General features: G+C 30.4%; 1 protein-coding gene across 1 annotated transcript in view; it reads left to right on the forward strand.

The window, feature by feature from the left end:
• Positions 1 to 13,026, forward strand: part of LOC114121963 (uncharacterized) — a 72,165-nt gene that overhangs the window by 53,171 nt on the left and 5,968 nt on the right. The window contains exons 5-8 of the mRNA XM_027984481.2: positions 940 to 1,040; positions 8,431 to 8,547; positions 10,408 to 10,661; positions 11,445 to 11,699. Of these exons, the coding sequence (XP_027840282.2) occupies positions 940 to 1,040; positions 8,431 to 8,547; positions 10,408 to 10,661; positions 11,445 to 11,699 (727 nt within the window). The remainder of the gene's footprint in view (positions 1 to 939; positions 1,041 to 8,430; positions 8,548 to 10,407; positions 10,662 to 11,444; positions 11,700 to 13,026) is intronic.

The raw sequence follows: 13,026 nt of genomic DNA on the forward strand, positions 1-13,026 counted from the left end.
AGCCTAACGAAGAGTAGTTTAAATAACTTATACTCATATAGAATTGCCGGTTAATAAATAATAGTAAACAAATATCCAACTGTTCGCGGTAATAGTATTATTATAACTATAAATAGTTTTCCGTATTTTTATTTCTTATTATTATTATTTTTATTTTGTACGGTGAGTTAATTAAAAATGAAAAAGGTCCTCCCACTCCATTCCAAAGCTCGTTTATTCGTTACACTTAACAGAAACGATATTAAAATAAGAATTTCCATCTTCTTTACATGACGATGGTGGTGGAAAGTTGGGACTGCGAAACCAAAGAGTGAGAAAAATGCGGGAAGACCTTTTCTCTCTTTCGCTCTTTTTCCTCTACCTCTATCTTTCTGCTCGCTTCCACCCTTTTATTTTTTGGATCAGAGAAACTCAGCAATTTCGTGGTTTTCCCAAGGCCGAAATGGATTTCATCCAGTGAGCCCGGGATAAAATTTAAATGGAAATTAGACGGCATCCCGGGGGAGGAAACCGGGTAGTGGGGGATTTGAATCGCTGTTGAGGAAAGGGAGAGAGGATGGAAGTGAGATAGACGGACGATATAGTGTATGCTCGAAAATAGGGTTTGTTTTCCAAAGGTTTCGTCGTATTTGTGGCAAACGTGTCGATGTGTTGTTCAGCAGGCAGGTTGATTTGCCCACCCGCGCATACCTTGTCAGCGTTGATTTATTCCTATATTTCCTTTGTGCCCTTATCCTCTGTCTCTAAAATAATGACAACATTTAAAATAGCAAAATAATATTTTGTCAAAGGTTATAACTTTGTAAAGTCGTGGTTTAATGTAGTGTGCAAATATAAACTAGGGATAGAGACATATATTTAAAATGATAATCATAATAATAAAGTTTAAAAACTGCATGTTATTAATAATACGCAATTGTTCTGTAATTTGTTTTGCAGACCGACCCGGCAAAAAGAAGATCACATTGACGCGGTTTCTACGAAACTTCAAGACCCACAGGAGAGATAAATCGCGAAGTCAACAAAACGTTTCGTCCCGGGTAAGGATACGAACTATTTTACTGTTTGCAATTCGCGCGAGAGTAGTGGTCCGGGTGTGCACTTTGTGTTAACTACTGTCGGCGGAAATACTGTACTCAAGTGCACACACACAAAAAAACACAAACACATACACAAATTACGAGTCCATGTTTATGTCTATGTATATATAAAATAACACACAGCTGTTTCTAAAGCCTTTATGCTCTAGATGGTAGCGGCGATCCACTCGTTCGTGTATTTGGTGTGGTTTGGCGGCATTATAGGTGGTAGTTTTCTCATTAATCGTTAATTAATGTTTTAAACCAGGAGAGAACGGTTTGACCTCCTTTTTTTTCTCTAAATCAAATGGCATAATTAATTCCTATACGTTCGAAAAACGTTCCATTGGAACGCTCATGAGAGATCCCCCCCCCACTCCTTCCCACATCACCAAATCTCACAAGTTACTATGGTAACCGCCGTATATACTCGAGACTGATATATAACTAAAAAAAATTTAAGGTACTATAAAATCGTTCAGCTAAGTGTCTTTTTATATATGCATTTTTATATGTATTATATATATATTATATATGTATATTATATATTGTGCCCCAGTAATTTTTTTCTCTTCTTTCTCGTTTTTTTTTTTTAATTTTATCGATCCATCTCTTTCTTTTTCCCATCGTAGCTATTGACCCGAAAATGTCTGTTACGTTTTCATTTTATATTTCAAATACGACATTTTGGTGACGGTATATATAATAACGGCTATAGGAAGGTACATATAGAAATAGCGGCAAGACGATGGCAATCATGCAAAAGTCGACGACAACATTTCTTTAGAAAATCAACCCCTTTTTATTCATTTACATCGTGGAACGTGCTTACAGGTGTATTGCAGTGTATTGCTCGATGTTCGATTTTTATATTTATTTATGATTGTTTCTGTGACATATAAATACAGTTTTTACGGGTTTTTATAGAAATTATTTGTATAGGTACTTTATGTATTAAATTCGTAATCTATGCATATTGTATATACTATATATACATAAGTGTCGTTTTATTTTAGCAATAAACTTTTTACTCATTACAAACTATTACTTAGTTTATCTATATTAAATATAATAGTTATTAATAATAAAATGTATAGGATTTAAACTATCACAAGGAGTCATTGAAAAAAAATTAGTATTCAAAAAATTTAATTTTTAAAAATAATTTAAGTAATAGTGATTATTTTCATAAATAAGTCGATTAAATATAATATCATATTATATGTTTATTACATCCTAAGATTTGAACAATAGATTTTAACTAGTTTCTATTTTTTAATTATATATGCTTCCGAATAACCATGCGTGTTTTATGTACTTAATATCTCTATATTTACAAGCCCAATGCGGCAATGCAATTTTTGTGTTTTACTTGTATTTTGCACGAATAATATAATTGGTTATTTTATTCTCTTTTCATCTTTCACTATTAAGCAAACGATAATGCGCTTTGTTTGGCGCTAACATTGAGCTATAATTCAATCGGCAAAAGTATGTACAAGTATTAAATAACTTGTAACTCCGATTAAACGTAAATTAAAATATGTTACAGTATTGTTTATATACAGGAAACAATATAGACGATGTTAATAATATTATAATATTATTTTATATGCCATGTGAAAATTTATTCCGGATTATTTCTGATAAATATTTAATCGTCTTATGCTGTTTTACGATAACACGTAATATTATTATACGTGTACCTGTGACTGGTGGATCGTGTTTGTACTCTGGCGACGACGATGTGTCAGTGGAATACCGATTCGAATATTTCTACGTATTTGCATGCCAATCAGTATAGGGACCGACTCCGGATTTAGTCAAAGCAAAAGAGGAGAGGCGGATTGGATGTAAAAATAAAAATAAATAAATAAATAAATCCCTCGAGATTTTCTATTTTCACTATACACCCCTTGACGCGTCGCGGATGCTGTACAATCAAATTCGCCAAAGTACATGCATATAATATATATATATATATATATATTTATACTATGTATATATACCTATATATGTGTGTATATTTATATTTTTTCGTCTACGTGCGTATTGTCAGTATTATATAAATATATAGGTTTTTAGGATATCGAGTGTGAGTACGTATATATATACATACTTCGGCAATAGCCTATATTCATTCGGTTTTTATATATACATATATTATGATGTAGGAGTGTGTAGGTATATAATACATTTTTAAATTACAAGGTGTTAGTAGGTATATATTAATATATTCCATGTATACAAATCGTTGCCCAAATTTGTTTCTCCGAAGTCACAACTCTGAACGGTTGGTAACCGGTGATCTGACACCGGGTTCCTCTCGTTCTATGCGATGACATTTCACACCCGAATAGATTTAATACGAAAAAAAATATGTAATATATTATAAAATAACGTGAACGTACTGTAGCGTATATACTGGGTGATATTTTTAACTTGAAACTAACGCATCTATTTTATCTGTTAAATTTTGCGTTTTTTGAAAGAAATATTGTACGCTTGTGATAGTTAGTCCGCCGTATGTTTTTAATCATTTTATAAATTGTATCATAATATTTCTAAATGTTTTCAAACTCTCTTCCTTTCAAAAATAAAACCTGAAAAATTATATAGTCCAGTCTAAACGTTTAAAAAAAAATGATATTATTCTGTTTAAAATTTAAATACACAATGAATTTTTTTTTTATACAAAGGCCTAATAGATATCTCGGTCAACGCTGATCGTGCAGTGTGTTTGAAACAATGGCTAAGCAAGTACACTTCATCAAAAATGCCTAATCGTCCATATAATGTTATATGATGTGTCGTTATATTTTGTTCCCGTCCGAATTGTTGTCGTCGTCGTTTTCAGTTGTTTATACACACCGGAACTTCGCGTCAGAGAACGCACACATTCCGACCACCAGTAGATTTCTGTGTGTAATGACCTCAGAGACAGACATGATATTACTTCACCACTCTACCCACCATTCACCACCGAGCCAGCAGTTCTCTATTTTTTTCTATCCTATCCTCCAAAAACTTTACAATGCATACGGATTATAATATAAAAACTCATGAATATAAACATTTAGGTTTTTTCTTTATACGCATTTTAATCGAAAATACTTTTTAATATACAAAAAACTCCATTCTTTTTTTTGCCCTCCACGTTGCAGCAGGCACCGTAGCGTGGCCACACAGTTACGAAAATACGATTCTTAAGTATTCAACACTTTATATTAATTTATACGCTTTGAGCTTATATTATATAAATACATTTCTTATGGACATGTTCAGGATGATTTTTTTTTTTAATTTTCTACTATTTTAAAGAAAAAATATTCGAAAAAAGTTTTCATTTAAAATCAAAAATAATTCCTAAAAAAATAAATTACAATTGTAAATTTTTTTTATAAAAATCAAGTATTACATTTAAGTAAAAAGTAGTATATTAGAAGTAATAAAAAATATATATAAAATAACTTTGATCGAAAAAATCACTTTGCGCCTATAACATTTTGAAGTCTTGTTTTTCTGAACCGTTAGATCGACGTGTTCGGATTAAGTTTGAGATAACGTGTTTAGTATTTTATTATAAATCGCGTACGATTTTGGCAATTTCTTGCTAAAATTCTCTGAAATTCATAATGTCATAAGTTAGGTTTATACATGTACTTGTGTACACGCTCAAACACACATACGACATACCTACGTCCTACATATTATAACCTCTATTTAAGATTACATTCCGTCTTTTTCCACATGCATACAATCACTATACATAAAATGTGTGTGTGTACTCGAATATTATCGCCGATGGCGAGGAGGTTGGAGTTACCAAACGTAGTTGGCACGATCCCCCAAATTTTCAGTCCCTCGTTCGAATTCCGACCAACTCTCGCCGTTTTTTGCCAGTGCCCAAATGCATTATTATACATGGGTATAACTGTGTACACGCGTACATATAATGTATATTATAAATGTAGTGTATATTATAGTATCCCCGAGGCAACCTGTGGACAGGTCGCATTATTTGTTTTATGCTTTTCCCCTGCTAGAAACCATAATATACGTATGTGTATTACAGTAGCCAATGATACCTTCTTTACTATATACGCACGTATATATATATACAAAGTTCGCAAATTATTGTATCATCTACACGCTTTTGTTTTAATACGTTTTATTTATTATAAAGAGATCTAAATGAATTATAAGTTTGTACAGCTGCAGATCACTCAAAATCAATCATGAACTATCCCGTTTTATATTTTACCTTTTTTAAATACATTTGCTATATTTTTGTGTTTGTTTCTATGTTTTTATCGCTATGTTTTACGATTCCAGTGACAAACAAAATCATTTGATTTTGATGCATTAATTGTTTAAACATACAATGTACAATTTATAACTAGGTATCTATTTTTAAGAAAAGTAAACTTTTCTTATTTGTTCATGCCTATATCCATCATGTACCATATTATTTTTCCATATTAAAGCATTTGTGTATGCTTATTTAAAGTTTGTACGAACAACTTTTAGAATAAATCATTCCTCTTATAAGAACATTTTTTGAGGTAACAGTCATCACGTCATGTTTTGCTAATCGTTCACTTACAACTATAAACAATTATTATTACATCTCGGGCTTCGTATGACTGCTCTATGTTAACAAGTACCTATTTGTACAGTTTTTGTGTGACATTTAATTTTTTTGAACTAGGCCTATTTATAAATCAAATTTCGTTGATTTAAAATTCGAAACTATACAATTAAGAGAAAGTCAAAAACTATTAACATAATCGAACTTGAGATTTCAAAAAAAAAGAAAAAAATATTTACATCTTAATAAATATGTAAGTCATATCTTGGAATTCAAAAGTAAATTAAACATTATTAAATTAATTTGATATTAAACTTAACTTTTAATAAATCTCTACAAGTTTTTTCATATACATATAATATAGTATTATAATGTAAATATTTGATCAAATCGTACGGCGTTTTGGATAGGCATTTTAGATACACCGTTGTCGTAAAAGTCTCATTTATTTTTACACAAATTATAGTTATTTTTCTAGCATTATTCTAAGTCTTACTTGTGTAACAATAACATTAAGATGTTTAAAATCAAAAATAATTCTACATATTTTTTAAAACCACGTCTAATGTGATAAACTCTTATTATAAACATACGGTTTTTTTTTTTTTTTTTTTTAGTTTCGATTATTTTTAAAATTTTGAAACATAAAAAATTTAACCGATAACAGCTGTAATTTTTATACTAAAACAAAAATACGATCCTCACCAAAACAAAATTTTCTTATAATTTTATATATTATAATACTGTATTACTTAAATTATTGAGTGGTTTTAAAAATTAATTTTAGAAAAGAATTCAGTATTTAAATTTCCATTAATAGGACGATTAAATCGTATATTGTCGGTATTCATTGATTTTATGTATTTTAAAATGAAAAAAATACATGTAAACGTTTTATTTTTTAAATTTATAAAATCCTCTCTTATAGACCGCAATTGAAATTTGAAATAACTATTTTTGCGATTAGTATTCTGGTTGGTTTTGCAAACACTTTTTATTTGTGTATAATTCAACGTGTTTTGAATATCATATGTGACCATTTTCAGTTATATTTTAAACAATGTATGTTTAGTTCAATTCTATATTTCAAAACAACTGTAGATATACCTACTTCGATTATTACTTTCTCTAATTTAAATTAAGTATTTTATTCTTTTCGTGACAAAATTAAAAAATTAATTAGTATATTTATCAAATAAATTGTACGAATATCACACAATATTGGTAAAGGTTCACCACACCGCAGTAATAAATATATTAGTTCGTAAAATTATAATAAATCATTACGTTTAAAAATAAATTTTTATTTTCAGAAATAATTTGTAATCCTTAGTTAAAAAATACTTTAATTAACAGTTGATTATGCTGTTTTTCGCAACTAAATCGAAAATTTAATCAACTATGTTCATCTCACTGAATTTTAAAACCAATTTAGCAATTCACTGTAGTGCTTTGAATTTAATATAATTATTATTAAAACTGTGCATTGTACTGTATTCACAAAGTGTGTTATTTTATTGTTAATCGTTAAATTTCTTATTTATATATATACACCCATGTACAAATTTTTATACGATTTATTTTAATATTATGTCTATTTCTTATTCAACATTATGATATTACTCTTATGATAAAAATTTTTGATATTAATAAGTGTATGTCATACAATAGTTTTGTAATACTACAAAATTGCATTATCTGATTCGTTTTGAACATATATATTATACTACTCTTATCGTACAGAACCCTAACGAATCCTAAAACCATTTTGGCAAGGCGCCATTTTGAATCCAAAAAACTTTACTATTGTACAAAGTTAAATATTAGCTTAAGTGCTGTTAATGTATTATTTATGAACGCGTTTTAATTGATTTTTATTTCAACCAAAGTATATTTGCATTTCTATCGTCCTCAATGAGAATTTTTCCCCATAAATCAATTATAAAATACTAAATTATTAAATTTAATTACAATTTAATTTTCTAAAATTAATATTTCCTAATAATTAATTAGGACGTCACGTATTATATTATTTAATTGCACACTACACTATAACTAATTTAACAAATATTTATGATAATTTTAATTATCTATATTGAACATTTTACCGATTAGTAAATTGCGTTTAATAGATTTTTAATTACATATTACATAATTATATAGTAGGTATATATTATATTAACATTAAATGAATAATAATTAATATATTATCATTTAGGTGTTAAAAAATAAATATAAATTTGCGTTAATTTAACATAATTTAATATTGTAATTGGGTAAATTTTATAAATATGACATTCAATATTATGGCGAATCAACTAAATTAACTTTAAATTAAATTACTTCGTTAAAATTTATTATTAGATTTTGATTTTAAAAATTGTTTAAAAATATTAATTTTTCATTAATCAAATTATAATAAAACTTGTCACACGATGACAATGGCCACTGCAGTATAACTTAAATATATTATAAATAAAATATTATTTATACATAACTAAAACGGTTAATGAATATCTAGTTTTAACTACTATTAATTTACTATTTTTTCTATACATTTATAAGCGAAGGATTGTTTTAAATACTATTACTATCAATTATCTCTCTTCATATTATAACCAGTCTAAATTTAATATATTCAGCAATATTATACTATACTTAAATTAATTATATTTATAAAATTCGCATATACTTTTAGCATGTGAAAAAAATGTAACAAAATAAATATACCAATTTTTACATTAATTAATCATGTTTCAGGCCAACACTCCCGATTGTTTGGGCATGACAATGATGGATAACAGAAATCGTTGTGTACCAATGTCCGGCAGAAACCATGTCGGCAATCCATCCGGTTTTGAAGAAACCATCCATCGAGTAAGTGAAAAAAAAACCAATAATAAACGATCCCTTTTTGTAATTTGAAGCTTTCCCAATAACGCGGTATAGGGTTGATCTCGTCAAACATTTTTCTACGTATATTATGTTATCTTTTTATTTTTGAGTCTTAATTTTAACAAATTTTTGTGTCATAATGTTTGCTAACGTATGAATTCATTTTTTTTTTTAACTGATTAAACATCAATACTAGGAATATTTGCTTCTTGTAAAACTCGTACAATGAGAGTTCTACAAAATAACTTTACATCTCTTCGAAATTTGTATATAAAAGTTCTTATTTTCTATACAATTTTGTAGTTATAAATATTATTTTTATCCTAATACGATATAACAATTATCGTAGATTGTACATTTTCCGACTTTTTTCCCCTAAGAATTAACAACAAAAACGAAAGTCACTGATTGGTCACCTTACAGGCGTATCTTTACCTTCACATTATTTCCTGTCGCGTGTACATGTTTTGACCGAATCTACGGGAATGTATTTTGTTCACTTATATACATAGCGTACTGTTTGGCACACCGGATACTTTTGGGGGAAATAAAACGCATACGATTTCCAATCGCCTACGCGATCCGATCGCTTCAGAGGGCGTGTCGAGCGAATGAAAAAATAAAAAAAAACAACCCTGTCCTACAATAAACAACGGACAACAAAGCTCCGGTTTTCGAGTTTCCACGTTTTTTTTATTTTTATTTTTATCGAAATAGTTTCCCTCATTCACTGCAGCAACTCTGTGCGTGTACCTATACGTATAGAAGTGCCGTTTTATTTATTTATTTTTTTGTGAACCGATCTCACTCTATTTCACCCCTACCACTTCCGCGTCCGATACCAGCTGCAGCCACGTTTATAATGTATTATATTCGGATACTCTCGAGTTTGTCTACACATATTATTATATTATCTGCATTTTAGTTGAAGATATATTCAATGCGTAAATAGAACGAAACCGCAGTGGCGGAGGCACGTATATACACACGTATTATACCTACGCTAATAAACAACATTAAAGTCAGATTAGGTGGTGCGCGCGCGAAGAGGAAGCCGAGTCGAGTCATTAAAAACTTTTCAACGCCGCTGCCGCACCGAATATATATGCTAGAGAGAGAGAGAGTGAGTGAGAAAGTGAGAAAGATAGAGAAACCTATATACATATAATACGGTTGCCCCTTTTTTCGACTGCCGACGCCTTTGTGGTTATACCTTTTTTTCTCTCTCGCACGCACACACAAACACACCCACACACCCACATACCCACCCAAAATAACGCATACACACGATCGTGATGGGTATACGCGTGTTATTTTCGTGCGGAAACCCATATACTCGGCGACGGTGGTGTGTTAATGCTCTCGCGTTTCACAACCCGCAGGGACCCATTAAAGGTCATGTGCGGCGGCGGCCGTTACTGCCGTCTGGAGTAACATTAATCTTGTTATGCGCGCTTATAAGGCGGGGAACAAGTTATACGGCGAGCCAAAAATAATAATATTCTTTTCCCTGTACGGTTTGAGTGTTAAATATAGGTGTACAAATATCGTGTTGGTATAATATATTACAATATAATATAATAACAATGTACGTACCTACACGAAAATTGCCGCGGCTGTGTATAAATATCACTATAAAACGATATGTCGACAGGCTGATGTGCAGTGAATTTTTTAGAGAGGTACGTCCTGTGACGGATCTTTAAAGTTTTTAACACTACACTACAATTTACTGTTTGTCGTAGTATCGAACGTACGATTACAATACATATTATGTTAATAATTATATCCTGTGTAATCGTATATATAATCAAAGCGTTGATGTATATTATATTGTCGCAGTTGAAAGTCCAAGAGGCCATGATCAAGAAGGAACGTTTCGACCGCGAACACGAGGACATCCTCCGAGAGATTCGTCACGGACTTTTGCGGTACGGCGGCGGTGGAGGTGGTGGCGGACCTGGTAAGTCCACGGCTCGTTGTAACAATTCGGACGAAACCTACATGTACGACGATGACATGCTCAGACATTGGTATGACGAACCTCCGTATGAATCGGACCCCGAGGAGCTACTCATGGAGCACGCTAACAACAGGTATATACAAAACGGGGAGAAAAATCATTATAAGACTCCCTAACCTAACTGAGGATGTCCGCTGATATTTGTAAACAAAAAATGCAATGATTAGGTTCTATCGTGTGTATAGAGTGATTTCAAGCGAACGATCAGCCGCTTTTGTTATGCTTAAATTAGTTATTACCCATTGGTTGAAATATTGAGTTTTGTAATTTTTAAGTTTGATTAAGACCAGAATTTGAAAAAAAATCAACTCATCTAACTTATCATATATACATATATATATATATATATATATGTGTGTGTGTGTGTGTGTATGTGTGTAAATAACCGTGTCTACTTAAATTCTATGTCTTATAAAGAATATTACATATAGGTGCACATAACAACTCAGAAACATTTTATCAGAATTTAAATTTCTCAATAGAATGACAGCGAAGGAATAAGTAACAGATAGAAATACTTCTAAGAAAAAATCGTTATTTATCTTGTTTGTAAAGAGTATAAATCTGTGATTTACGTTTCTAAATTTAGTCTTTGGGTATATATGTAATATATTCCGTTACCCAGAAAATGTTGATGTCTTATCGTTTACTTCAGGAACCATTTACAAGAACTATCAAAGCGTAGGGTAAGCCAGAAAACTTTGAATGGTCCTCACTCAACTTGCGCCCTAGATTTACTTTTATTTTTCGCTATCTCTTCCGACCGTCCTGCGTGTGCGGTGTACAATGATATATACATTACCGTGTTTGGCTAGTGTTCAGTATTTCAAAGACTTACTGATGTCTCCGTTTTCAGAGTCTATTACGGTTACGCCAAACACAGAGTGCCTCGGAACAATAATTCTGGTTCCGTTATATCGTTGCGCAGTGCCGGCGATATATCGTTGTCCGGCGGCCACCACCACCACGGCGGCAGTGGCCACCACCGACAGACAGCCACGGGGCTCTTATTGCCCGCTTCCGGTTCCGGTCAACCTACCACCATAATACCGCTGAGACGACAGAACAGGGAAAGCGGAGACTATGCTACTTCTGATGTCCAAAGCGTTTGGTAAGGATATATAAATGTATAATATTGTAAGACATGATTCTATATATATATATTATGATGTATCACTGTACAATTTTATATTTATACGCCCGGACCCTCGTAGTTTTTAGAAATTTTTTTAAACGACTTATATGTTATCATATACTTCTACGTACATCGTATAAATGTACTACGACAATTACGTGAGGTATTTCATAATTTAAAAAATATGTCCAAAATGTGATCCGAAAAAATCTTTTCATACTGTACTAGTTGTTACTTTTAAGAGTAATAACATAGTATTTCATTAAGTATAGGATTGTTATTAATGTGAAAATATTTATTTTTACTCAATTTTATTACCTATACAAATCAAAATCTCTTTTACAATTTTTATTATTTTTATTTTGTAAGTATTTTATGTTTTCCAATGATGACAAAGTTCATTTTTATTTTATTTTTTTTATTCTTAAGTAAACTACTTTAATGATTTTTCTGTAGAAAGTTAATGTTTAAATAAGCAGATTTAGTGGACCAACATTTTACTGGGTATCTTTGTGCCTGCACTTCACTCCGCTCGTCTAAGTTGTATAATACTTCTAAGTTATAGCTTATAATTAATTATCTATTCGTTCATAATTCAAATACGTATATTTATATTTAAATATAATATATATATATATATATATTGTTCAATTTTGTTTACTAATTATTATAAATTATACAAAAAAAAAAAAAAAAAAATACTTCCAAAACCGTTAATACTTTTTGGTAAAACGAGTCTTTTAAAAAGTTTTAAAATGTGAAATGTTCTTGTTTATACTCGACAATAATAATATAATTTTACGAGTCAGCTTTTATTTTAAATGTTATGTCGTCAATTCGTCTTTCGATTATTTAACTACGTACTTTATTTTGTTTTGCAATGCATATTTGATCGAATGACCCTATAATAGTATAATATGTAAATCAGTAGCTTAAACTTCTGACAAGTTACAGCTGTATCCAACACGATATTGTGGTGTACATAATATTATTAACGTACATTAGTGAAAGCATCATCAACAATAATTAGTCCTAATATCGCAGCTTGCTTGCGACAATATGCCGACAATTCTGAGCATTAGCTAAACCCATTTTTTCCTACCCCACAACGAGACTAAAATCTATATTCATATCGAACCTATATATACTACTATGTATAACCTATACTGAATGATTCTTTTATCCAACAACATTTATTATTTCAAAATATATTAGCGAACCTATTTAAAAAAAAAAAATGTTTATATTTTTTATTGTTATAATTGTTTTTATGTTTTTATTTTATGATAACATATATTTTTAA

The sequence above is a fragment of the Aphis gossypii genome, chromosome 1 (assembly GCF_020184175.1).
Source record: "Aphis gossypii isolate Hap1 chromosome 1, ASM2018417v2, whole genome shotgun sequence".
Taxonomy (NCBI): Eukaryota; Metazoa; Arthropoda; class Insecta; order Hemiptera; family Aphididae; genus Aphis; species Aphis gossypii.